Below are 26,290 nucleotides of genomic sequence, written 5' to 3' on the forward strand. Positions count from 1 at the left end.
AGTGCAATAAAATTTATTGCAATTGTATTTACCGATCAGTAATTAATTAATAAATAAATTATTTAATGGATTATGTATAGTAAGTATTTAATATTTAAAAAAAATGTATATGTATTTGTACTTACTGGGTGTGGGTATCGGTTGTCAATTTAACGGTCTAATGAACTAAAAAATTTAAATAGTATTAAAACATTAAGTTTAAATAGCGATTAATGTCGCGTTTAATCTTTATGACAGTCAGCTTTTTATTTAAAACCTTTTTTTTATATATTTTAAACCGACTAATGAACATCCGATAATTACACTACACATTTACAGTATTAAAGTTTTTAATGGATATTTAAATAAAAAAAAAAATGTAGCGGGAAAATTTAAAAAGTAAATAAAAGATTCAGTATTTGATATTTATTATATAAGAGATTTAAAAATATAAATTGTATATTTTTTTTTGGGTAATTTTTGGAGGAAGATTTCTATGAGGAAACTGCCAAGCCGCGTTTTATTCCGAATTTTATATTCGTAAATAATTAGCGTAAGATTTGTGCTTCTAATTATTATTTGAATAATAAAATATTTTAAATTAATAAAAAAATGTGAGTTGCTTTTAAATAGAGTATTGATTTATTTTGATTAAATGAAAGAGTGAATAATATATGTAATTAAAAGCTCTATTGATTTCAAGTAATTGTCTGTTTAAACAAAATTTAAATTTAAATGAACGTTATAAATTTTAAATGTATCGAAAATAAAATTAAAAGAATAAAAAGTATTTGAATTATTGAATTATTGATAATCAATTTTATAAATTAAATGCTTAGAAAATATATAATTTACGTTAGTATTAAAAAAAAATAATTGCTCGTTGCGATCGCCAAATATATATAAATATAAAAATTGTATATACATACATATAATCATTATTGTTAAATTTAATAGTTGGGTGTGTAAATAAAAGCTTTACTCACTAAAGGATAAAAGTTTATTTAAACTTAAGTTTAAAAAATACTCGAATTCCATTAACTTGGAACTTTTCCTCAATTTTACCCCCACTACGAGCTGCGCTTTCCCATCCCATGCTATACATTTGTATGTAACTTTGTATATATTTATACATGTTTCATTAGTGTATGGAAGTGCGCATGCGTGTAGTTTATTTTTTAAAAGAGAAGGGGAATTCGATAAGTCGGAATTTCTAGGAAATTTCCACTCCTCCGTAACTCTGTCCGAGTTAATGGAATTCGACTGTACGCAGAAAAAAGAATTCTTTGACACAAGAAATATTTTGCACTATGAATCAAAGATAAAAATTTTCTTAGAAAAAAGTTTTTTCTGCTCCAAGAAAATTTTTTTTCGCTCCAAAAAAGTTGTGATCCTGAAGTCAGCAGACAATTTGAATTTTTTGGATTTTTTTTTCAACAAATAAATGACAAAAAAAAAACTAAAAAAATGCACATATAGAAAATTTAAAAAACTACAGGTGCAAATTTTTTAAATATTTTTTTTTTTATAATTTATTGCTTAAAAAAAAATCTAAAAATTATTAGACGTCAGCTAACTTCAGTATCATAAAAAGTTTTTGATTTCAATTAATAAAAAATATTTTTTGGGAGCAAGTAAAATTTTTTTGAGGCGAGTAAAAATTTTTTGAGTCAAGAAATCCTTTTTTTCTGTGTATAAAAAAAAAAAAAAAGTATTATTTAAGTGGAGGTAAGTAATGAAATTTCTTTTTTTTCGATTATCGATTTATTAAAAAATTCACATTAGTAACTTATTATTAAAAATGCCTTATTAATTTATTAAATATTTGAAAGAATGCGTTCCTTGGGGGTTGTAACCAAAGGTACTCATTCAAAGTAGGTCTTACTTTAATTATTTATTTTAAATTCCATTATTATTAATTAATAATTATTCATGTTTTTTTTTTCACATGATGATTCCTCAGATTTTCTTGCCTGCTTATTTTTTTTATAAGCAACTTGTGTACAAATGATGATAATTATTATTTTTTATTATTATTATTTATTTTTTTTTCTTATATGTATCGCCCTGAAGAGAAAAAAAATTTATTGTTGACGTTATAAATAAAAGTTTGCCTGCAAATGTCCAATTGCTTAAAATTTCATAATTTCTAGCCTTGAGTTATTTAATTATGACTAATTATTAATTTAAAAATAATTAAAAAAATTTAACGTTATTTAAATCATGCAACTTGAGGTAGATATGACTTAACTCATAAATGCTCGCATGATTTTATAATTAAAATTTTAAAAAATAATTTTTATTATTAATTTTATTTTATAAATTTAATATTTAACTCAAATATCTAATTTTAATTTAATTATAATTTTTTAAAAATAGATTGTGAGGAAATTAATTTTGGTGATGTTGATTTGAAGAACATTGCAAGACTTACAATAAACGGGCGCAGCAAGCCAATTTGAAGAATAATATGATAAGAAAGTATCTAAAACCTCCTACAAAATAACGCACTTTCTTCTTCTTACAACCTCAGGCGGTTCAAGTGCTGCCAGAATTGCCTCATCAAACACATTCTTTAATCCTTTCTAAAATATTCAAATCATTTTTTATTTATAATACTGCCAATCATTTAAAACTCGTAGTTCAGTCGAAACTCTGAGCCAGGACACATTTGGTGCAAATTTACTTCAAGGTCTAGGACCCCACCCACAAAAAATGGCCATCGCTCTAAGGGTTGATGAGAAAAAAATGAAAACGCCCCAGAAACAAAAAAAAAATTTATAGAAAACTCAAACAAAACTTGTAGAGAAAAAAAATGAGAAATTTTTGTCTGTCTAGAAAAAATGACACGCAATAGATTTTTGAAATTTCGGAGCTTAAAGATACGGAATTTTAAAATGATAAGCCGATACGATCCTGAAGTTAGCAGACAATTAAAAACTTTTGGATTTTTTTTGAACAATTAAATTTGAAGAAAAAAAAAAATTAAAAATATGCACATGTAGAAAATTTAAAAAACTATAAGTGCAATTTTTTGAAATATTTTTTTTTTAATTTCTCGTTTAAAAAAAATCCAAAAATTATTAGACGTCGGCCAAATTCAGTATCATTAAGCCGATGAAGTAGAAAAAAATATGCATATAGCTACGATCTGGGAATTTTTTTTTTTTCTCATAAACCCCTGGAGTGACTTTTTTATTTAAGGAGACTTCGAAATAAATTTGCACCAACTTTCGAGAAATGTCGCCTGTTTCGGAGTTTCGACTGGACTATTGTCATATAAATGTATATAAGATAAGAGACCTAATACCTGATCAGGGAACTAGTACCCGATCACTCATATATTTGTATCTCTCTATTTACTGAATTTTACTAAATATACAGGGAGCGAAATGTCAAGTAAATATGCCTATGCAGCATAGTAATAATTACATTACTCTATAGTTTGTATAAGCAGCCCCATAGTTGCGACGTGACACAAACTACAGAGTAATGTAATTATTACTATGCTGCATAGGCAGATTTACTTAACATTTCTCTCCGTGTAGATTACAATGATCTGGAGTGATCGAGTACTAGTTCTCTGATCGGGTACTAGGTCTCTTACCTTATATATATTTTTTTATAAATTCAAAAATTGTATTACCTGTGTAAGAGCACTGCACTCGACATATTTTACGGCTTTCAATTCTTTCGCCAATTTTTCACCCTGCTCACCAGTTATTGGCTTCTGTTTATTTTTCGCGAGCTTTTCAATTGTCGCAGCGTCATCTCGTAAATCTATTTGGGTGCCCACCAATAAAAATGGTGTCTTCTGACAATGATGAGTTATTTCTGGTACCCACTGTAATAAATATATATATACATTATTTTTTTTTTCAATCCTTAGTTAATTACAACATTTAGTTTTTTTAAATATTTAAAATTTCCCGCGCTTGTTAATGTCATTGAAGAATACAAAAATAAAATGAATTTTCCAGAGCTAGGGATTTTTACCACTAAAATTAGATGTCAGAGCTTGTGATCAATATTTTTTTGCGTCTGTCAATCTCAGGAAATGGAGACAGAAAATTAAACTCCTGACAACGATATCGGGATTAATTAACCTGTCAGTTGCAGAGTTGCTTATAAATTTACACCGCAAGTTTCAAGCTCAGATCCATACTGATGATCAAATTTATATGAGTATACATATAAATAAAAATTTATATATAATACAAGTGGATACGGATACTGATACTGATGCTGATGCTAAACATATTTTGAGTTTTACCACAAGCTATTTTTTTACGTCATATTTATAAATAAAACGGATGCAATTGCAGGTATTAAATTTTTATAATTATGTCTATATTTATATACTTTGTATATGAAAAGTATGTCAGTAGAATTTATATAATTTTTAGCAAAATAAAAATAAAAAAACATAAAAATTTCCAATTAATGTCTAATAAAAAAAATATTTAATTAAAATATGCATTTAATAATTAATAAATAAATGTGTCAAATTTTCTTACCTTTTCTTTTACATTTTCAAATGAAGAAGGCGAAACTACAGAAAAACAAACTAAAAATACATCCGTCTGTGGATAACTCAATGGTCTCAGCCTGTCATAATCTTCCTGACCTATCAACAGAAACATCAAATATATATAAATATACATATATCTCATATTATTATCTGAACTTCCATCACTTTCCTCACCAATTATCTTGAAGTTAACAGACAATTAAAAATAATCGAATGTTTTTCATAAAATTATAAAAAAAGCAAGAAAATCAAAAATATCCACATGTAGAAAATTTAAAAAACCACAGGTGCAATTTTTTTTATAATTTTTTTTTTAAAAAATTCAAAAGTTATTAGACGTCGGATAACTTCAGTAATGAGTGTGAGTGCAAATATGAGACAATTTATAAATTAAAATAATAAAATTCAAAAAAATGCGCGCGATAGTTCACGATCCTGAAGTTAGCAGACATTTGAAAATTTTTGAATTTCTGATTTTCAAAAAATCAATTGCAAAAAAATAAAATGAAATTACGCACATGTAGAAAATTTTAAAAACTACAGGTGCAATTTTTAAAATATCTTTTTATGGTTTATCGTCTGAAAAAAATTCAAAAATTACTAGACGTCTGCTACCTTCAGTATCATGATAGATTTGAAATTAATTAAGTGCGCACTTTTTAATTTTTTTATTCGTTCAAAACTTAAAAAAAATTGACGTCAGTCAAATTCACGCTCATACTTCAGTATCATGACAAACTAGTAATTAAAAAAAAAACAATAAACACTCGTACCAGTTTACAAACAACAATTAAAGTTTATAAACAATAAAAAAAAATTAAATTACCAGCTGTGTCAAATAATCCTAGAGTGTATGGTTCTCCACCGATCATTACCGTGACAGCATAATTATCGAAAACCGTGGGTACGTATTCCGATGGAAATTTATTTGTCGTATACGATATCAAAAGACATGTTTTACCAACAGCACCATCTCCAACCACCACGCACTTTATCGTCTGCATATTTTATTACTGTAAACATAAATTAATAATCAACAATTAATTATTATCATAATTATCATTATCATATCAATAATTAAGACAATCGTCGATAAAATAATAATAATAATAAAAATAATATATGTACATATATATATATATACTAATTCCAGACTCAATTAAATGCCACCAACCAGCGGAAATAATAATTAATAATTTAAAATTTAAATTTTCCGATACTTTCGAACTGTCAGCGGGCGATTTATTTTATTTGAATTATTTTCAGCACCCGGATACTTGAGTATCAGTAAATAACTTGGACATATGCAAACTGTGCCGGAAAAATTGTTTTTGGAGGAGCCATTTTGCCCAATACCAGCACCAGTACCAGTACCAATACCAATACCACCACCAACACCAGTACAAGTTACGCTCTTATACTGCAGATACTCACAAGCAATCATCAAGGAATGTGGTATAAATAATATATGTATGTATGTATATATTACCTGTTTTGAGTATATTTATTAATCAAGTATCTGATATTGTTTATTTAACAATCCAGATCCAGATGGTTTTATTTAAATTATATGGGCAAATGTTGATGATACGACTGTGTCACGCTAGTTTGCTCACCAGTCATACACCAATTTATCATATATACATATACAGCTATATATTCTTCACACTCGCGAAAACGTACATGGAAAAATAAAAAAGCCAGAGACTACTCAGGAGCAACTGGGCGTCGACAACAATTTGCTGTCACTAAATCCAGGTATAGATTATTCACTAGAACGGGTCACTGTCAACCAAAACTCACTGATCATGACATCTGTTGATGATTATTTACCCTGTCCTGGTTCTGGTTGATCAGTTTTGGTCTAGATGTCGCGGCGAGAGTTGGAAAAGCTGGACACCAGAAGCTAGATACTAAAAGTGTGTTGTCATCCGGATAAAACAAAAGTCGGGTTTTATTTTTGGTAAAATAAATTTTTGTTGATTTGTCAAAGTGATCATGGCGATGATGAATGATTCCATGGGTCGCATTCTCCCTGATTATGCTGCTGGTGCTAAGAAGGTCCAGTTCAGTCCGTACGCGGACAATGGAGGGTAATTATTATATTTTAACCTAATTTACTTGATGACTGGTTTTTATTTTGAAATTCTTGATGATGATGATGATGGTGACTTGGGTTTTAGGAGTGTCGTTGCTATCGCTGGTCCAGGATATGCTATCATTGCATCCGAGACACGTCTGAGCTCTGGGTACAGCATCTACACCCGGAACCAGGAAAAATTGTTCACTCTTTCGGAGAGAACTGTTCTAGGATGCTCAGGATGTTGGTGTGATATTTTGACATTCACTAGAATTCTCGCTGCTCGCATGCAGGTAATTGTTGATTCAAATTTGTAGTCTACTCTGGTAATTACCAAATTCAGGGATAATCCTGAAGTTAGCAGACTGTTGAAAATTTTCGATTTTTTTTTTCAATGACTTAATTTAAAAAAAAAATAAAAATAAAAATATGCACATGTAGAAAATTTAAGAAACTATAAGTGCAATTTTTTCAAATATTTTTTTTTTTATAATTTATTGCTTAAAAAAAAATCCAAAAATTATTGGACGTCTGCTAACTTCAGTATCAAAATTCAGGGAAATTAATGTCAATTTAATTGTAGATGTACAAGCACGAGCATCTCAAGGAAATGTCAACTCCAGCAGCTGCGCAGATGATGTCCACGATGCTCTACTACAAAAGATTCTTTCCTTATTACATAAGTAACATTCTCGCTGGTCTTGATGAGAACGGCGAAGGCTGCATCTTCAGTTACGACCCCATAGGTCACTGCGAGAGAAATATGTACCGTGCTGGTGGATCTTCTGGTGCTTTGTTGCAACCTCTTCTTGACAACCAGGTAGACTACGGACTGATTCATTCATTCAATCATTTAAATGTTGAATTTTTGTTTTTTAAACTAAATAACTGATGTCTGGTGCTCTAGGTTGGACACAAGAACCAGGAAGGCGTTGAAAAAGAACCGCTGAGTAAAGAACGTGCACTGAGTATAATAAAAGACGTGTTTATATCAGCTGCTGAACGTGACATTTTGACTGGTGATGGAATCAATATTAAAATAATAACCAAGGGTGGTATTCAAGATGATTACTGCAGCTTGAGAAAAGATTAAATTAAGGATATGGAAATTTTGTATCAATAAGATTTTAAAATAAAGCTTTTCAATTAATTAATCCAATTAATAAATTTGTTTTAATTATTCATTTTTTGAGGCTCAGATTTAATTCATCAGAGCTAGTAATCGTTTTTTTAATGAATTTTATTTGTTGATAGAAATTGTGAGTTCAGAAAAAGGCAGTGTTAGAATTCTACTCACTCACTACTTTACTCAGCCTCAACTCTACTCAGTTTTTTTTACTCAGATTTAACTCTACTCAGTTAGATCTTTACTCAGCTTCATCTCTACTCACATATTTTGGCATATCGATAAAATAGAAATTCTTAGTGAGTAGAGTTATAGCTGAGTAAAGTTGTAACAGAGTCTAGTTGAAGTTGAGAAAAGTTCGTAAAGATATAACTGAGTAGAGTTGAGGCTGAGAAAAGTTATTTTCCTTGAGTAGAGATGTTGTGAGTAGAATTGTAACATTGCCCTCTAGTCACGTATTTTAGCCTATTGATAAAAAATAGCAATTCATTTTAAGTAAAGTTGTAGCTGAGTCTAGTGGAAGCTGAGTAAAGATATAACTGAGTAAAAAAAAACTGCGAGTAGAGTTGAGGCTGAGTTAAATTGTGAATGAGTAGAGTCGTAACTTCTCTTGAGTAGAGATGTGATTAAAATTATAACTGCCCAGAAAAATTATTTAGAATCCTGACTAAAAATTCTGATTCGTCTCTAGAAAAATTAATTTTTAAATTCCAAAATCATTGAAGCCCAAGTCAATAGGATGGACATTCGCTACTAGAGTTGATAGAAGTCAAGTTTTATTAATTTCGTGTGAGAAAAATAATACTTATAGTAGCAGACATTAAAAAAATTGATTCATTTTAAATGTCAACTTAAATCTAAGTAAAAATTTTAAAACTAAAATTAATTTTAAGTGTAAAATAAATAAACCCCAATTATTTAATTTTTAAATTTAAATCATTTTTATTTGTGTTTAAAAATTACACGTAAGATTCTGGAAATTCGAATGTGACATCACGACCCGTCAACTTTTTGTAAACTCCAGCAAACGTGTCAACCTGAACAGAAAAATAGATAAATTATTAGACCACTTAAGTAAAAAATAATCAAAGTTAATAATTAAATTAATTATTGGTTCAAATTATCATACCTTGTGCTCAATATTAGTCTGTTCATTTTTGTCAAGATGAACCTTGATCAGCTGAGAGCCGTCCAACTTAACGCGAATACGCTTGCCCACAATTTCCACTGGGTAGACCAAGTCTTCAAGAAGAGCGTCGTAGACAGAAGTCAATGTACGGCTGAAAATTTAAATTATTCATTTAATAAATCCCTAATAATCAATAGTAATTAATAATAATAATATTTAATAATTGAAGAATAATAAAATACCTTCTTGGCCTCTTTTGCTTGTTCTTTGTACGTGTCTTACGAGTTGGTTTTGGTAAAATTTTTCTGTCACCAACAAACATGACATGTTTACCTGAAAACTTCTTCTCTAACTCACGTACCAATCGGGTCTGGATCTTGTGGAATTGTTGGAGTTTGTTCATTGGAACGTACACAATAATTGACTGCAATAATTATTTCAAATTAATCAATCAATTAATTACTTACAGACAAGAAATTTAAATTTATGAAAAATTAAATCTACCTTTTTGTTGTTTACGTCAATTTCACGTGCCTTGGTTATATGCAGCTCTCTCATTGGTGATTTGAGATCGCTGTTCATCTCCAGCTCAAGAAGAGCTTGGGAAATTCCAGCTTCAAATTGGTCGGGTTCGGCCCCGCCGCTTTTTATGATTTTAGCACTTGCGGTGAACATTTTCTGTAACGAAAATAATTAATCAGCAACACACAATAAAGAATTTAAATTTAAATTTGAATTTAAAAGTACAAGCGATTGTTAAATTAATTTTTAATTATCAAAGTGAGGTTAGATTGTTGACATTTACACTTTACACTTGCAACTGTGGTAAGTAATTAAATAAAACTAATTACTGTTTAAAAAATACGAAATTTATAATATTCTAAGTAGACTAGGAATTTAAATATCGTGTAATTTAAAATATCAATTGTATTTTAATTACAGCTCCTTGAAGCTCACAACTGAACTGAAATCCTCGTGAAATAAAATCCAGTGTAATCGTGAAAATATCAAGCAATCAAATGCCAATAAATAATAAAACTAATAAAATGATTATTGACGTTTGATTTAAAAAATATATTTTTAAATAATTACACTTATTATTTATATAAATATAAAGTTTATTCATTAAAATACGTACGGTGTTCTCCGTCGTCGCGTGGAAAAGGAGCAGGCGATATTTGATTTAGTCTATGGTCAGAATGCCACGGAAAAATTTTTTGGCGCCATCTTGGCAGCGGTTTGAAAGTTATCTTTAAATATTCAATCGATAATTAATTTAATTGATACAAATTTAATTATTTATTTCAATATATATAAATATATAAATATATAAATAAATAAATAAAGTAATTAAATGAACACAAATATCTTTTTTTAAATAAATTTTTATTTTTAAAAATCCCGCGGAAAATTCAAATGTAAATTTTCTTTTAAAATTAATATTTTTAATTTAAAATTTTTTATTTCAACTAAATGGAATGTAAATTGTAAATAAATAAAATTATTTGAATTTAAAGCGAAATAAATAAAAAAAAAATAATTAGGTGCCGCCCTCTATGAACTTCTAGAAGATGGCCTTTATTTAATGGCTGCCTGAGGATTTCATCGTAGCCATATTCTACTGTGTTTTCTGAAAAAAATCACAGACGGTAATTACAAATTTTAATTAATTAAATAACTCTATTAATCAAATAAAATATAAAAATTTTAATTGCGCGCATAAATAATTGAATATCATCGGTCACTGAACGGTGATTCGGTATCACAGTTACTGCGACTTTTTCACTATCGATTACCTAATCATTTTCCGCGTTAAAAAGTAAATTACGATAACAATTGTTAATATTTGTGATAATATGTCCACAATATCGCGTATTTATTCATATATATCTTAATTATTAGTCCTAGTTTTATTTATTTAAATAATTGAGTCGTTAACTGATAATTTTATTTATTGATTCCATCAGAGAATGGCTGGGAAACTCTTGGTTTCGTGCTTGAGGCTCAACAGCCGAGTGTTGCCGATGCGGATGATGTCCAGCGATGTCCCATATCAGCCTCATTATTTAACGAAAATCGGCAAACGTGAGATCGTCGGCTACGGAATGAATGGAGAGCCCCATTACATGGACCTCTGGGACTATCCTTTCCCATCAATCAGATTCAAGGAAATAACCCCTGACCTTCAGGTAAAAAATAAATATATTATTTGGCATTCATTTATTTCATCTCTTGTGTAATGATAAATTTATTAATATTTTACTCAAACTTGACTCCAAAAAAATTTCTGATACTGAAAGCAGCAGACATCAGAATTTTTCAATTTTTATAAACGTCACTGGTAATAAAAATTTTTAAAATGTGCGGAAAAAAATTTTCTAAAGTTTTTGAGATGCAAATTTTACAAGTTTTTTTTTATAAATATTTTCATGATCCTGAAGTTAGCAGACAGTTAAAAATTTATGAATTTTTGTTTGAACGACTTAATTAAAAAAAAAAATTTTTTTTAAAATATCCACATGTAGAAAATTTAATAAACTATACGTGCAATTTTTTCAAATATTTTTTTTTTATTAATTTATTGTTTAAAAAAAAATCCAAAAATTATTGAACGTCGGCCAACTTCAGTATCATACATTTTCCTGGTTTTTTTAGGGCCAGTTTTTCAAACCGGGTTTATTTTTAGGCCAAGTTGAAATTATTGTTACTGGTATATCTATATATTAAGGGTCGGCAGTACTAAACGAATTTTCGAATTTTACTTTTTTAATTACATTTTGTATAATTACGTCACTCGAATGATGAAAACCTTCCGAAAAAGTTTGTCTTTCACATTTTTTCGGAAGCTGTAAAAATTTCTGTAATAACAATCGGTTGATAAATTAAAAAAAAAGTAAAATTCAAAAATTCGTTTAGTACGGCCTAGCCTTAATGTATAGACATACTAGTAATTTTAATTGAAACCTGGTTTTGAAAATTGGCCCTTAAAATGAATAAATTTTTTAAATATCTGATACTTTCAGTATCATACATTTATAGCAGACATCAGAATTTTGTAATTTTTCTAAACGTCACTGGTAATAAAAATAAAATTTTCAAAATATGCGCAAAAATCTTTCCTAAAGTTTTCTATATATAAATTTTTTTAAAAATTTCTATAAAAACTTTCCTTGTTTATTTAAAATTAATAAATTTTTTTTAAGTTCTGCTACTTGCAGTATCATAAATTTATAGCAGACATCAGATAATTTTTTAGTAGGTAGTAAAAATAAAATTTTCAAAATATGCGCAAAAATCTTTCCTAAAGTTTTCTATATATAAATTTTTTTAATTTTTTCTATAAATATTTTTCTTGTTTATTTAAAATGAATAAATTTTTTAAATATCTGCTACTTGCAGTATCATAAATTTTCATTAATAATAATGAGTACTTATATTTTACGTAATTAAATTAACCAGGTCCTCAAAGAGAAAGAAAAGGGTGACTGGAAAAAATTATCATTAGATGAAAAAAAAACGCTCTACCGTGCGAGCTTCTGTCAGACATTCGCTGAGCTCGAAGCACCAGACGGTTACTGGAAATGTATCACCGGGTGTGTGCTCATCGGAATAAGTTTAGCCCTTTGGATGTTCATGTACATTAAATTCTACGGTACGTACATTTATTATTTTAACTTTGATCCTTCATCAATTGATGCTAATTAATAATTCGTTTTTAGTTTACTCACCGCTACCAGAATCATTCTCACCAGAATCACAAGCTGCTCAGCTCAAACGTATGAGACAGCTGGATGTCAACCCTATTTGGGGTATCAACAAACGTACACCAGAAGAGCTGGCTAAGAAGAAGAAGAAGAAGGAAGAATAATTTGACGGTCATTTATAATTACCATCAAATAAATCTTAGTTTACGCCGCGGTAGGAGTTGTAATTATTTAAATTAAAACTAAAAATTTAAATTAAATAAAATTCACTGTAAGTATTGTTACATGATCATTGATAAGGCATTCAATGAAATAAACAGCTAATAAAATGCCATTATTATTATATAAAAAAAAAGGATAATAAGCATTCAATAAATTATACTCTTATTATATAAACCTGTTTATTAATTTATTTAATTACTGATACTGGTATTGGAAATTGGTAAAGTTCACAAGTTGATCCTTTGAATGTATGGTAAAATATATAAATATTTCGCGTTCAGTATAAGGGTGTAAAGTTATACGCCCTTTTGGTACTCGGGAACTATAAGGAGTTTTAAAAAATTTTGAGAAGCTTTGAAAATTTTTTTCGCGCCCTTATGATTCCGGGAATAGGTACCGGGTATTAAAAAATTTTTTCTCTGACAGATGATGGAGATTTTAGTTCAGATCAAAAATAAAGAAAAAACTTGACACGACCTTATGGTTCTAGGGAATGGTACCAGGGACCATAAGGGCATAGAAAAATTTTTTGTTTTTATACTTTTCAATAAAAAGTACAATTAGTAAAAAATTAAATACTCTCTCATACTTTTCAGCGATACCTTTTACTGCAATACGCCCTGATGACGTAACGTGAGATTTAAAAAAAAACTGACACGCCCTTGTGGTTCCAGGGAACGGTACCAGGAACCATAAGATCTTTTCTAAAAATAATTATACTTAACACTAATTTATTTTTAAACTTTTAGATAAAAAGTTCATTAATTACAAATAAAAAAAATTTTACACACCCGTATGCTTTCCTCCGGTACCTTTTGCTACAATACACCCTCGTGACGTGACGCAGTAATTAAAAAAAAACTTAATTACTAATAAAATAATTATAGGTGAGTATTAAAAGACAGATATTGTTTAGGCAGAAGCCTTTTGATTTTATTAAGAAACGTAATGAACTATATGTTTGTACTTGAGATTATGATACAGTATTGTATATAAATAAAGTGATATCTTACAAAGACCGCTTATTTATTTTTATTATATTTTTTTTGCTTTTTTTCTTCTTTTTTTAAATTTTTTTCTTTTGAATTTTTCACTTTTTTTCATTCTATACAGTCTTGTAAGTTTATACATATTAAATAAAAATTACAATAGCGTTAATAATCTATTTAGGCTCCATTCATGCAAAATATATCACTCATACATAAAATCCATCCATCAGACAATACCTTACATTGTTTTAAATCTTTACTCTTTAAACCTTTTTATTTATTCATTTATTTATTAGTTAGGAAATAGCTTAGTATACATATTTTATTTTCCATTTTTTTTTTCTTTATTATCAAGCATTTTTATTATTTTATGAGAAAAAATATATCCTACATATTTTAGTTATTTATTTATAATTTTTACTTTAGATAAAAGGAAGAAGATGAATTTATATCTTTTATTATTATTTCCTTACTTACAAATATGGAAAATTATTAATCCATAAGTAAAAATTTTTCACGCGCAAAAAAAAAAATTATTTTCATGGAATTTAAATTAATTTTTTTTTATAAATAAAAAAAAATATATATTTATACATGTATACTAAACGATAAGATTTTTTAAAAATTTTTCATTTTTTTAATCAATTCATTTCCATTTACAATATTTACAAACAGGTAAATCCTTAGTTTTTTTTTCTTCTTTTTTTAAATTATTTAATTATCAATTTTAAATGTGGCGGCATTTTTTGACGTTGGATAAATCAAAGAAAATTACTATAATATATATAAGGTGGTCGTTAAAAATTAAATTTTCTCAGACACTCTATCAAAAGCTTCTGTTGAGTGAAAAAATAAGCGGGGAATTTGGTTTCGTTTTTTCAAATAAAAAGAACACGTGCCTCCGGACGATCAAATTTCATTTTTCAATACAATCGCGGTTTTTTTAAAATATCTCATAAAATATGCAGATTAGAGGAAAAAGTCATAGAAACAATTTTGTAGGAAATTAAATTCTTGACAAAAAAGGTTCTATTCATTTTTTTTATAAAATGCGTATTTACGAAGATATTTTAAAAAAACTTTTTTGTTTTATCAATTGAGCATTTACAGGAGTACGAATATTAAAAAGTTTTTTTTAAAATATCTTCGTAAATACACATTTTATAAAAAAAATGAATAGAACCTTTTTTGTCAAGAATTTAATTTCCTACAAAATTGTTCCTCTGATTTTTTCCTCTAATCTGCATATTTCATGAGATATTTAAAAAAAACCGCGATCGTATCGAAAATTGATTGATCGTCTGGATGCACGTGTTCTTTTTTACGAAAAAGAAAAAACCAAATTCCCCCGGTATTTTTTCACTAAAAAGAAGCTTTTTATAAGGCGCCTAAGAAAATTAAATTTTAAAGACCACCCTAATATATATGTACATATTATGCTTTTGTAAAAAACTAACGCGGTTTGTTATTATTTTTAAACTACAGTTGCATTAAAAAAAGGGAAAAAAAGTGTTACATTAAATTTGTTTTCTATCTTAAAGTGTACGATCCCGAGTAAGAATAATAAAAAATACTAATAATAAACGTACAATTGATTATATTAACGAGATAAGTTAGTTATTATTATAATTATTATTTTTTTTTTTCATGGCAATGCATTTTCACACATGATTCCCGTATATGGAGAATATTGTTTTTAATTTTTTAAATATGAACACAATCAATTGCTTATTTAGACAGTTGCGATGATAGTGCATATTAATTAATACTATCTTCGATAAAAATAATATTTATATAAAACGCACTGTCTCGCAGTAATCGATTTATAAATTTAATTATTAAATAATTAATAATTTTAACAATTTAAAATTTAACTACCGATTATATATCCGAGTTTGTTCGTTAAGAAAAAACTAAATAATACAAACGGACGACGGTTAAAATTGTTAAATAATTAAATCACAGTGAAAACTGGAGACAGTTTAATTAATCATATCATAAAATCCATGGGATATTTAAATATTTATGTCGAAAAAAAAAAAAAAAAATTCTTTGGTTCATTTTTCACAAACTTGTTAAGAACCAATTAATTATTAATTATCATAGATAATAATGATTACTATAATTAAATATTAATAATAATTAAAAATTTTAATCGGACATTACATCGAAAAAAATATCAAAATTATTTTAGTCAAATAATGCTTAAGATTAATGTTATTTTTTTTTTTCTTTATATATATATTTATATCTTCGTTATTTTTTATATTTTTTTTGCTTTTTGTCATTTTTTTATACGAAATAAAATGCAGAAATTCTTTAATAACTACGAGACGATAAACTCAATATCATACACATTTTTTTTTTTTTTCATCAACTCTAGACCGTATGGTAAATATGTAATTGTTATTATTATGTATATAATATATATTGCTAAGATTATTCACAATATGTGTAACAGTTTTGTATGTCTGTACGTTATTAAATAGTTTAATAAATAAATCAAAGTGTAATTTTGACGATTAGCCTCGCGGATTTACCTGAGGAACTTTAATTCGTCTGGCAGAAATTACTTTTTTTTTTTTTTTCTTAAATTCCTAGATTATTTTTAGTCACTTGAAATACCTCGCAATGTACAACAAAAAACTCACACAACATTTCATCACCGCACGCAGTCACCAGGTGTACGGTTGCTAAAAGTCTTCTTACGTTTCTGCGCTTGGATCCTCGTTCCAGGACTCTGACTTCCGGCATTACTACTGCTATTGTTATTATTATTATTATTAATAATATTATTATTGTTGTTGTTACTGCTGGTATTGTTGTTGTTGTTAATGCTGCCATTGGTGTGATGTGAAGAATTCTTAACTTTATTTTGCCCGAGGGTGTTGTTATTTATCCCACGTGGGTAAATGCCCCTGGAGTTGTGTTGATGATTTACTGAAATGATACGATGAATTTTAGAAACCATCGTCTATTTATAAATAATATACAAGTATATATATATTATTTTTCAAGTCTAATTCAATCGATTTCTACCATGGCCAGTTTTGTATGATTTTTTCCAATGAGTTTGCGGGTACTGATTATTCTGATGATTATTGTATATATTGCGATCTCTATTACGATCCTCTATTTGTCCGCCGGTGTTGGGAGAATTACCGCGGCTGTGTTCTGAGTCCTGGTGACAAAAAAATTTATATAAATTCTATAGCACACAATTATTTTTACTGATTAAAGTAATTAAATGTAAATAATTACGGTATCACTGGCTGGCGCAGAAAGAGTCGAAGCATCTGAACCAGTTGAGCTAGACAATGAATCTAATTCAAGGACGGAACTGGGAAATGTCATTTTAATCCACTTCCTGTACTGGATAACTTCGTCAGTAACTCGAATTATTCGTCCCAATATACTGGAAACCAACAAACCAATCAATAATTATTATCATTATTATTTATGAATGAATCAGACGGTGGAATTAAGATGTATAAAATAGTTTAATGATTTACGTACCTATATTTCATAGTATCTATGGAGTTTGTTGGATTTACAGCTTGTGAAAGTACATGGTAAGCCCAATCAAATGCGTCTTTAACATAGAGAGCTCCGTAACTACTACGTCCGATATCATTGCCGGGTGTCAAGGGATCTTCGATACATAACAATGATGGTCGATGTCCATCAATCATATCTCGTTGAACCTATTATCAATATTATCATTATTATTTTTTAATTATCAAAACTACAGACTCTATTGCCAGTATCCAGATCCCTGATAGTTGTCAGTTATTTTAAATTTCCAAGGCATGATTTGAATTTATTTTATTTTGATGGAAAATCAAAGGACTGCTATAAAGTTTACTTATTAATTTTTTTCTTATAGTTCAATAATTTTAAAATAGAAGTTTGCAAGTTAGTTTGCCAAAGTTTCTCTCCCGTGCAAGTTCTTATCACAAGAAACATTACAAGACTCGATTCCTACTCTGTTATCTAGCGACTTGCGGTTTTAAAAATTTTTACAAAATTTCTATTTACTGTACGGGTGCGAGGACAGTTTTGTTTGTCCTCTTAAGTGCGAGAGAAAAAGTGTCAACTCCTGGGTATCAAAATAAAATTTAATTATTACTCAGAAAAAAAGGATTTTCCGGTGCGGAAAAATTAAACTCGTTCCCGGAAAATTTTTTCTAGTCCTCAATAATCTTTTTTTTCTGTATACGGAATCAGTAAAAAAAAATATTTACATTTTTTCTAGTATAAAATATTTTTTTTCAGGGACTGGATCTGGATAGAACTTCATTGGCAATATATATTAATATATTAAACATAAATTACCTCTTCTTTAGAAATGTAAGTACCACCTTCTTTCACTCTAATTCCAGTCTTAACATAATTAAATTTTCTACCGTATAATTCTAAAAATTCGATAAGTAAAACTCCTAAATTAGAATTTTCAGATGCATTCTGTCTAGGATGTAACTGCAAATGATAAGTCATATATTTATATGTATATCATAAAGCATACCAAGTGATAAATAATAATAATAATAATAATAATAATAATAATAGTAAGTAAATAGATGTTGATAATTTGTTTTAAAATGACAACACACCTGCAGAAAACTAATTGTCATAAGAATGAGACTATAGGAAGATATTCCTCCCGTAAAAACTTCATTAAGATCTCGCTGTAATAAAAATTGTTTTAAAACCAGTACAAGTTTATCAAGTACTGGAAAATGTCGCTTGTAGTCTTTTATAAGTTCCGCAGATTTAACACCATTGCTCATATTAAAACTAATGTCTACTTTAATATCAGTTTCTTTGTCCGTTAGTTTAATTATTGGTACACTAGCCTTGTCCAGCACTTTTATCGAGGACGGTTCTGCAATATCGTATTCCAGGAATTTATTTTCTAATGTAAACAACGGAAGGTTCGCCCATCTTCCGATAACAACCAGATCAATATCACTGTAATTAAAGTAAATCCCTGTTATTTATTTTCCAGATTAATTTTAATATTTCTATGAATACTTGAGTACTTAAGCACTAGATCATTTGTTTACAAGCTAAAGCTAAAGCTTTTGACGCAGTGGTGTGCAAATGAAAACAAAGCGATTAAATTTAATTTACCTTGTGGGTAAATAGAGACCAGTACGAAAACTTCCGAATACTTCAACTTTTGATTCTGGCCACTGCTCATAAATAATTGTCTCAATTCGCCTGACAACACGTACTCGCAAATTGTGCTCTTCAATTGTCGGGCACATGTAGTTGTAGAAATCAACTATTTCTTCATGGAGTCTACAGAAAAAAATAAAAAAAATTATATATATACATATGTTTGTAATTTATTTCATCATATCAAGTAATCGGATGAGTTATCGCAAGAATAGTCATCGTCATTATCATAATAATCGTGATCGTCAGCATTATCACTGCTGATAAATAAAACAGCCAATAAATCTAGTCATGATCATTAAAATTTCCAACATCTTGGATCGTAAAACCTCACGTGTAATTTCTAACCTCTTGTAATAAAAGCGCCCTCGTCCGGATTGCGGTCCTGTCTGAAAATATATTCAAGGCTAGCGAAAGATGTTGGGCAAAAAAAAAGTAACTGGACGGAGGAGGGACTGAAAGTCTGACGAAAAAATTCTAACCCCTAAATAAAATAACAGCAAACAAATAATATATATTTAAAATATATAAAAATATGCACATACCCGATAATTCCCGCGCTGTAATGCTTGTTGGGAATACGCCAAGGACACCCTCCGTACATGCCGATCAGCGAGTCCTGATTGTAGTTCATACCATAAGTACTTGCTCGGTTGTCGTTTTTCCTTCGGGATGGGTTGTAATAAATATTTGTCGCTACTATTTGATTACGATGATTCGTTGTGTTGCGTTGATCCTCATTAACGCGGTTGTTGATGCTCGTGGTTGTGTGGCTGTCGAGTGAAATAAAATCCTGAGCGGTTTTGTTGCCAGTAGTAGCCATTGCTGTTGGTACACCACCACCACCACCACCACCACCAACACTAGTAACTACACTGTTACTGTTACTATTACCCGTCCCTCCGCCAACACCAACACCACCACCGCAGCCTATTATGCTGTTTTCGTTTTTTAATGTCAATGAATCAAGGCCTTTTTCCGCAACCCAAATTTCCAGCCACAAATCTTTCGCTGGCCCGAACTGCTCCGGTTGATACCAGCCGATAGTAGGATCCATTAAAAAAAGGACACTTTCCACACGGGACACGGCCTCGGTGGTGTGTGTCGATGATGATATCCCGCGCGGCCGAATCCAACACGACCCGCCGGGGTTATTCTGACAACACTAACAGCACAGCACCTTTAACCAAATATTCAAAATTATTTATTTTCAGGAACTTTTGAATTCAATTATGTGTTTTATCAGACGTAATATCTGTTGTGTTAATGAGAAACCCCATGCATACAGGTGTTGCACCCGTGATATTAGATCCGCGATAGATGTCGCGCATTAAATTTATAAAATACTTTGAGAAAGGAACAATCTAGAATATAGCGAGCGAGACGAGAGCTTCATATGTAAATCCACTTACGCGATCGCGGACTACACTTGCGCTTTAGTGCGCGGCTGCGCGTTGGCGCGGCGTTTCAAAATTTTGTATGACATCTGACGGCTGAGGGAAAATAAATTTTGTTTAGTTAAATTAATGATTGTAAATTAAATATTTTATACTCACTGATTAGGAGTAATTATTAATTAATAATTGACAATTAATAAATGACAAGTAGGATAAATAATTGTTTTATTGGAATATTTTGAAAAAGATGGCAGCACTGGAATTTTAAATTTAGAATTTTTGTTTTTGGTAAAAAAAAAGAATTTTAATTAAATTATTGTTATTATTAATTATGATTTTCTATTTTGGTGTAGTGGGTAATTATTCTTTAATTACGAAAGCTGATTACTTTTTTTGTATATAATTTGTATATGATTTCTATGGGATTTCTATTCCAATAAAAATACCATATATATTATTTTTTTTGTATATAATTTGTATATGATTTCTATGGGATTTCTATTCCAATAAAAATACCATATATATTATTTTTTTTGTATATAATTTGTATATGATTTCTATGGGATTTCTATTCCAATAAAAATACCATATATATTATATTTTTTGTATATAATTTGTATATGATTTCTATGGGATTTCTATGGGATTTCTATTCCAATAAAAATACCATATATATTATTTTTTTTGTATATAATTTGTATATGATTTCTATGGGATTTCTATTCCAATAAAAATACCATACATATTATATTTTTTGTATATAATTTGTATATGATTTCTATGGGATTTCTATTCCAATAAAAATACCATACATATTATATTTTTTGTATATAATTTGTATATGATTTCTATGGGATTTCTATTCCAATAAAAATACCATACATATTACATTTTTTGTATATAATTTGTATATGATTTCTATGGGATTTCTATTCCAATAAAAATACCATACATATTATATTTTTTGTATATAATTTGTATATGATTTCTATGGGATTTCTATTCCAATAAAAATACCATATATATTATATTTTTTGTATATAATTTGTATATGATTTCTATGGGATTTCTATTCCAATAAAAATACCATATATATTATTTTTTTTGTATATAATTTGTATATGATTTCTATGGGATTTCTATGGGATTTCTATTCCAATAAAAATACCATATATATTATTTTTTTTGTATATAATTTGTATATGATTTCTATGGGATTTCTATTCCAATAAAAATACCATACATATTATATTTTTTGTATATAATTTGTATATGATTTCTATGGGATTTCTATTCCAATAAAAATACCATATATATTATTTTTTTTGTATATAATTTGTATATGATTTCTATGGGATTTCTATGGGATTTCTATTCCAATAAAAATACCATATATATTATTTTTTTTGTATATAATTTGTATATGATTTCTATGGGATTTCTATTCCAATAAAAATACCATACATATTATATTTTTTGTATATAATTTGTATATGATTTCTATGGGATTTCTATTCCAATAAAAATACCATACATATTATATTTTTTGTATATAATTTGTATATGATTTCTATGGGATTTCTATTCCAATAAAAATACCATACATATTACATTTTTTGTATATAATTTGTATATGATTTCTATGGGATTTCTATTCCAATAAAAATACCATACATATTATATTTTTTGTATATAATTTGTATATGATTTCTATGGGATTTCTATTCCAATAAAAATACCATATATATTATTTTTTTTGTATATAATTTGTATATGATTTCTATGGGATTTCTATTCCAATAAAAATACCATATATATTATATTTTTTGTATATAATTTGTATATGATTTCTATGGGATTTCTATTCTATAGAATTCTAATTATTTAAATTAATTGGTAATTAAAAAATGTAATTACAGCTCAGAATTAATTAACAATCAACTGTAAATTCAAAAATTATTTTATTTCAATATAGTAAAAATATTTTTCCAACGATGGCGGCACTTGCAAATTTCCAATTTCGAATCCCAGAGTTTTAATAAAAAAAAATAACAAATATTTAATAAAATTCAAATTTTATTTAAAAAATATAATTTTTAATGAACTTTTAATTACAAAAGCTATCAATTATTAAAAAAATAATTGTCCTACCAGCAGATGGTAATTTAAGCTGCGCAATAATCGCCAGAGTGTCAGCTATTGATGTCTCATGGTCATTGGTTCGAAAAAACTTAGTCGGAGATCGGCAAACAGTGACCACCAGTCTTAGTAAAAATTAATCTGCAAAATGGCCTCATTGTGCAGAAACGCAGTATTCAAATTATGTAGCCGTTCGTTTTCCAAAGCTCCAGTGTGCTGCAAATACGACAAATGGCGTGAGTAATTTATCTGCAACTTAATCACCCAGCTAACCACAATGTCATTGATTATTATCCAACACAAACTCATTATGTAATTTAGTCAATGTGATAGATTTAGACTGAGACACTGCAATGGCCTCCTGCAGCACCTAGACATTATTTATAAAATTTTTCACTCACTACTTACCCTCCATCAATTAAATCAACTTACCCATCATTAATATAAACTCCTACATGTCATTAATCAATAAAATTTTTATTTCATCAGAAATGCCCGACCCTATGGATTTGGCGACTGGTCTAGAGAAACGAGAACTTCTAGCTTATCAAGCCGGAAACGATGTAAGACTCAATTACTTAAATTTTCATCAACTCATCAATTAAAAACCTCTTATTGAAGATTTAATTACTGAAAAAAAACGACTATTTAAATTTGACAGGATCCTTTCATGATGAAAGGTAAAGTCCGGGGTCCTGGTACTAAAGATGAACCAAACGAAATTCCAAGTGCATTCGACAGTCGTATCGTCGGCTGCGTCTGCGAGGAAGATTCCACTAGTATACTCTGGATGTGGCTGCACGCCGGGATACCAAGGCGCTGTAAATGTGGACACTGGTTCAAACTTGTTAAGAAAACTCCTATTTAAAATGTTTACACTCAACTAGAAAAAAGAAAAAAAAAATACATTTAATAACAACAAATATTCGCATAAATTAGTCGATTGTTTGCAGTTACTTTAGATAATAATAATAATAATAATAATATACGATAGTTATTATTATGATTAAATTACATTACATTAATTTACTTATAACTAAGGGTGGATTTATTTGCGACGATACCAATCTGTCCTTCTCCTTTCATGTAGAGAATTTACTCTTGTTGCGTCGCAATTAATATTTTTGTGGATAATTTGGTAATTATCTGGGGCGCAAAACAAATCTTAACAATGAGTAAAGTGAAGACTTATTATTGTGACTGTTATTGTTATTATTATTATTATTAACTTTCTGTCAATGTACATAATACGAGTTTAATGATAATAAATATCGAGTAAACTTAATTAATTAATATTGATACAGTAATTTGTTGTACTGAGATTATGTTTTTTATTTGGCGCGTTTATTTTGATTAACATTAAAGTATAAAATTTTATTCTATTTAAATTAAGACATTACTCCAAATATAAACAGACATTTCTTTTTTTTACTTAAATTAGTTTGGTTGTAAATTTAAATTGTAATTGTAATTTATTTTTAAATTATAATCGGAGTCGACGAGACCAATAGCGGAATCGCTCAGGGAATTTTTAAGTTTTAGTAAAAAATTTAATTATAAAATCGCGCGATATTTAAATTGAAAAATTTTAAGTAACGTAAATATATGAGGATTTTTAAAAAAATTAATCAAATTTTGGGAGTCGTGAAAATGCAGTAGGGCGGGTTTGGAAATTATTTTTGTGGATTTGAATTTAGAAAATTAAAATAAAATAATAATCCCGCTATTGGTTTCGTTATCTAAAAAAAATATGATACTGAAGTTAACCGACGACTGATAATTTTTCGATTTTTTTTAAGCAATAAATTATTAAAAAAAAAATATTTGAAAAATTTGCACCTGTAGTTTTTTAAATTCTCTACATGTGCATATTTTTATTTGTTGTATTTTTGCAATTGATTTGTTGAAAAAAAAATCCAAAAAATTTTAATTGTCTGCTAACTTCAGGATCATAAAAAAATAGTTGACATGCAACATGATGGTGATATGACTGAGCAAAAAATTACAACCTATATAATTTACAATTAAAATTAACAATTAAATTTTTAAATAATAAGTTATTGTTTAAAAGTATCTGTGCTGGTATCTTTACAACTCTCTGAAGTTTTCTCATCACTACTGGGATTTGTTGAATTTTCTATCGAAGATTTATCAGCCTTACTGACATCTGCAGAAGTTTCTATTGAGAATTTATCAATATTCGTGATGGGACTGTCTGCTAAAAATTTATCCTCATTATTACAATCAATAGCAGCAGCAGCGTCGTTGAAACTTTCTTCCATTATATTATTCGCACTCAAAGAGCTCGTTAAAGTAGAAGTTGAGGAAGAAGTAGACACAGAAGCAGGAGCAGAATTATCGGTGTCACTTCTTTTAGTCACTTGCGCAACGACATTTATATAATTGGAAGGTATCAAACCAACGCGGCTCTTGTCAGTGGCTCTAGACCAACCGGGTAAATTTTTCGGTTGCAGAGATTGAGGAGCGAGCCAAACTTTTTGTCCAGCTTTCAGGCTCATTTCTTCAGCGGAAGCTGCGTTGAAGTCATAAATCGCCGTGGCCCAGTACACGGGCTCATTTAATTCGAACCATGCTTGCGGATTGTCTGCCGAAGATCGCGATGCGCTGGCGCTGTTCACTAGCTTGTGAACCAGGTAAGGAATAGCTGCCAGAAGACTGAAGAATAATAGGATTGGCCAAGTCATGGGACCCTTCTTATCTCCAGTTGCCGCCTCGAGCACAGTCTTTTGCCACAGACTTTCGTCATTTGGATCCGTAGCTGATAATCCTGCGTTAAATAAATCAATAGTTTATTTAAACTGCGTAATTTATTGTTTTAAAATATATCACTTACCTAATTTGTATGCTATGTACTTATATAACCATTTAGCGAATCTGATAAGCGCGAATGTACTCAACAATTGTCCAAACATCGACCTCACTTTCCCTACATTTTCAGCTACACTCAAAATAGCACGGAATGAACTAGACATCGCCATGAAAGTCGACTCCAGCATCATCGTGATTGAGGAAAATGTCTGGATTATTGACTGGATTGACTGGAATGCCGGCCTCGTGCTTTCTTCAGCAAATTGGATCAGTCTATTTTCCACGTCACCGCTTGGACCCAGTCCAGGATAACTTGAACCGTAAGGATACGACCCGTAGCCATGTGAGTATTGGCTGTAAGGGAAACTGTTTCCATAGCCGTAACCTCCATAACCCATGACTGGAGTGCTCATGTAAGGGCGATAGCCTCCATAATTTGCTGTCGCTCTTGGAGGTACCGGTGGCGGTCCATTAGCACCAGGTGCAACTCCTCCGCTTTAATTAAATAATTAATAATGATAATGAGAAAATTATGGAGAATTAGTTGATAATTTATTGACGTAATTAATTACCTGGGTATAGAACCTGGTCCTGATTTAAATTGATTGAAAGTTGATGTGTTGGGTCGTTGATTCATTGTTTTAAATAAAAGACGGAATTGAACTGGAGGTAAAATTAAAAAATTGATCAAAGTTCAATTATTGGATACTGTTATTATTATTTGTTGCAATAAACAGATCGTAGTATTGATGTGTCAAATGGAATGAAAATTTAATGAATTCACTTATTGATTATAAATTTTTTAATAAATCGTCAGTAAAAATAATAATTTAAAATATTAATTATTTACAAATGACAAAATTATTTTTAAACATGATTAAAAATAAATAATAATTAAGTAATTACTAAAAAAAATGTTAATTTCATTTTATGGAATTTATTATTATCGATTTTAATATCTATCGATTTATTTTTCCACAGGCG

The 26,290-nt window shown here is 28.8% G+C and overlaps 7 protein-coding genes across 10 annotated transcripts; 3 read left to right on the forward strand and 4 right to left on the reverse strand.

The window, feature by feature from the left end:
* Positions 1-1,928: 1,928 nt before the first annotated feature.
* Positions 1,929-6,252, reverse strand: LOC130673576 (cdc42 homolog). 4 transcript variants are annotated; one of them, XR_008990912.1, is made up of 6 exons: positions 6,000-6,252; positions 5,337-5,523; positions 4,497-4,606; positions 3,626-3,823; positions 2,414-2,564; positions 1,929-2,046 (listed from the first exon to the last, which is right to left on the reverse strand). XR_008990912.1 is itself a non-coding variant. In XM_057478629.1 (5 exons), exons 2-5 carry the CDS (start codon positions 5,512-5,514, stop codon positions 2,475-2,477), a joined length of 576 nt encoding a protein of 191 aa, XP_057334612.1. In that variant the 5' UTR covers positions 5,515-5,523; positions 6,000-6,252; the 3' UTR covers positions 1,929-2,474. The 4 variants fall into 4 exon arrangements, 3 of the variants coding, with proteins under 3 accessions (XP_057334612.1, XP_057334615.1, XP_057334613.1); XM_057478629.1 differs by having other exon boundaries at positions 1,929-2,564; XM_057478632.1 differs by lacking the exon at positions 6,000-6,252 and adding an exon at positions 5,685-5,853 and having other exon boundaries at positions 1,929-2,564.
* Positions 6,253-6,383: 131 nt separating this feature from the next.
* On the forward strand, positions 6,384-7,757 carry LOC130673573 (proteasome subunit beta type-1). The gene is made up of 4 exons (XM_057478627.1): positions 6,384-6,603; positions 6,694-6,883; positions 7,174-7,410; positions 7,498-7,757. The coding sequence occupies exons 1-4, from the start codon at positions 6,509-6,511 to the stop codon at positions 7,681-7,683; spliced, it is 708 nt and encodes a 235-aa protein (XP_057334610.1). The 5' UTR covers positions 6,384-6,508; the 3' UTR covers positions 7,684-7,757.
* Positions 7,758-8,630: 873 nt separating this feature from the next.
* On the reverse strand, positions 8,631-10,137 carry LOC130673575 (40S ribosomal protein S7). The gene is made up of 5 exons (XM_057478628.1): positions 9,984-10,137; positions 9,350-9,523; positions 9,088-9,269; positions 8,846-8,996; positions 8,631-8,753 (listed from the first exon to the last, which is right to left on the reverse strand). Exons 2-5 carry the CDS (start codon positions 9,518-9,520, stop codon positions 8,676-8,678), a joined length of 582 nt encoding a protein of 193 aa, XP_057334611.1. The 5' UTR covers positions 9,521-9,523; positions 9,984-10,137; the 3' UTR covers positions 8,631-8,675.
* Positions 10,138-10,343: 206 nt separating this feature from the next.
* LOC130673577 (cytochrome c oxidase subunit 4 isoform 1, mitochondrial-like) lies at positions 10,344-12,904 on the forward strand. Its single transcript, XM_057478633.1, has 4 exons — positions 10,344-10,494; positions 10,813-11,034; positions 12,305-12,497; positions 12,565-12,904. The coding sequence occupies exons 2-4, from the start codon at positions 10,816-10,818 to the stop codon at positions 12,711-12,713; spliced, it is 561 nt and encodes a 186-aa protein (XP_057334616.1). The 5' UTR covers positions 10,344-10,494; positions 10,813-10,815; the 3' UTR covers positions 12,714-12,904.
* A 775-nt stretch (positions 12,905-13,679) lies between these two features.
* On the reverse strand, positions 13,680-20,340 carry LOC130673571 (terminal nucleotidyltransferase 4B-like). The gene is made up of 8 exons (XM_057478625.1): positions 19,487-20,340; positions 18,894-19,064; positions 18,374-18,731; positions 18,096-18,239; positions 17,277-17,464; positions 17,022-17,175; positions 16,800-16,941; positions 13,680-16,700 (listed from the first exon to the last, which is right to left on the reverse strand). Exons 1-8 carry the CDS (start codon positions 19,996-19,998, stop codon positions 16,423-16,425), a joined length of 1,947 nt encoding a protein of 648 aa, XP_057334608.1. The 5' UTR covers positions 19,999-20,340; the 3' UTR covers positions 13,680-16,422.
* A 2,203-nt stretch (positions 20,341-22,543) lies between these two features.
* LOC130673579 (cytochrome c oxidase subunit 5B, mitochondrial-like) lies at positions 22,544-23,762 on the forward strand. The gene is made up of 3 exons (XM_057478635.1): positions 22,544-22,713; positions 22,967-23,040; positions 23,139-23,762. Exons 1-3 carry the CDS (start codon positions 22,626-22,628, stop codon positions 23,343-23,345), a joined length of 369 nt encoding a protein of 122 aa, XP_057334618.1. The 5' UTR covers positions 22,544-22,625; the 3' UTR covers positions 23,346-23,762.
* Positions 23,678-26,238, reverse strand: LOC130673572 (peroxisomal membrane protein PEX13). Its single transcript, XM_057478626.1, has 3 exons — positions 25,879-26,238; positions 25,332-25,801; positions 23,678-25,265 (listed from the first exon to the last, which is right to left on the reverse strand). The coding sequence occupies exons 1-3, from the start codon at positions 25,941-25,943 to the stop codon at positions 24,535-24,537; spliced, it is 1,266 nt and encodes a 421-aa protein (XP_057334609.1). The 5' UTR covers positions 25,944-26,238; the 3' UTR covers positions 23,678-24,534.
* Between the last annotated feature and the right edge of the window lie 52 nt (positions 26,239-26,290).

The sequence above is a fragment of the Microplitis mediator genome, chromosome 8 (assembly GCF_029852145.1).
Source record: "Microplitis mediator isolate UGA2020A chromosome 8, iyMicMedi2.1, whole genome shotgun sequence".
NCBI classification, from domain to species: domain Eukaryota; kingdom Metazoa; phylum Arthropoda; class Insecta; order Hymenoptera; family Braconidae; genus Microplitis; species Microplitis mediator.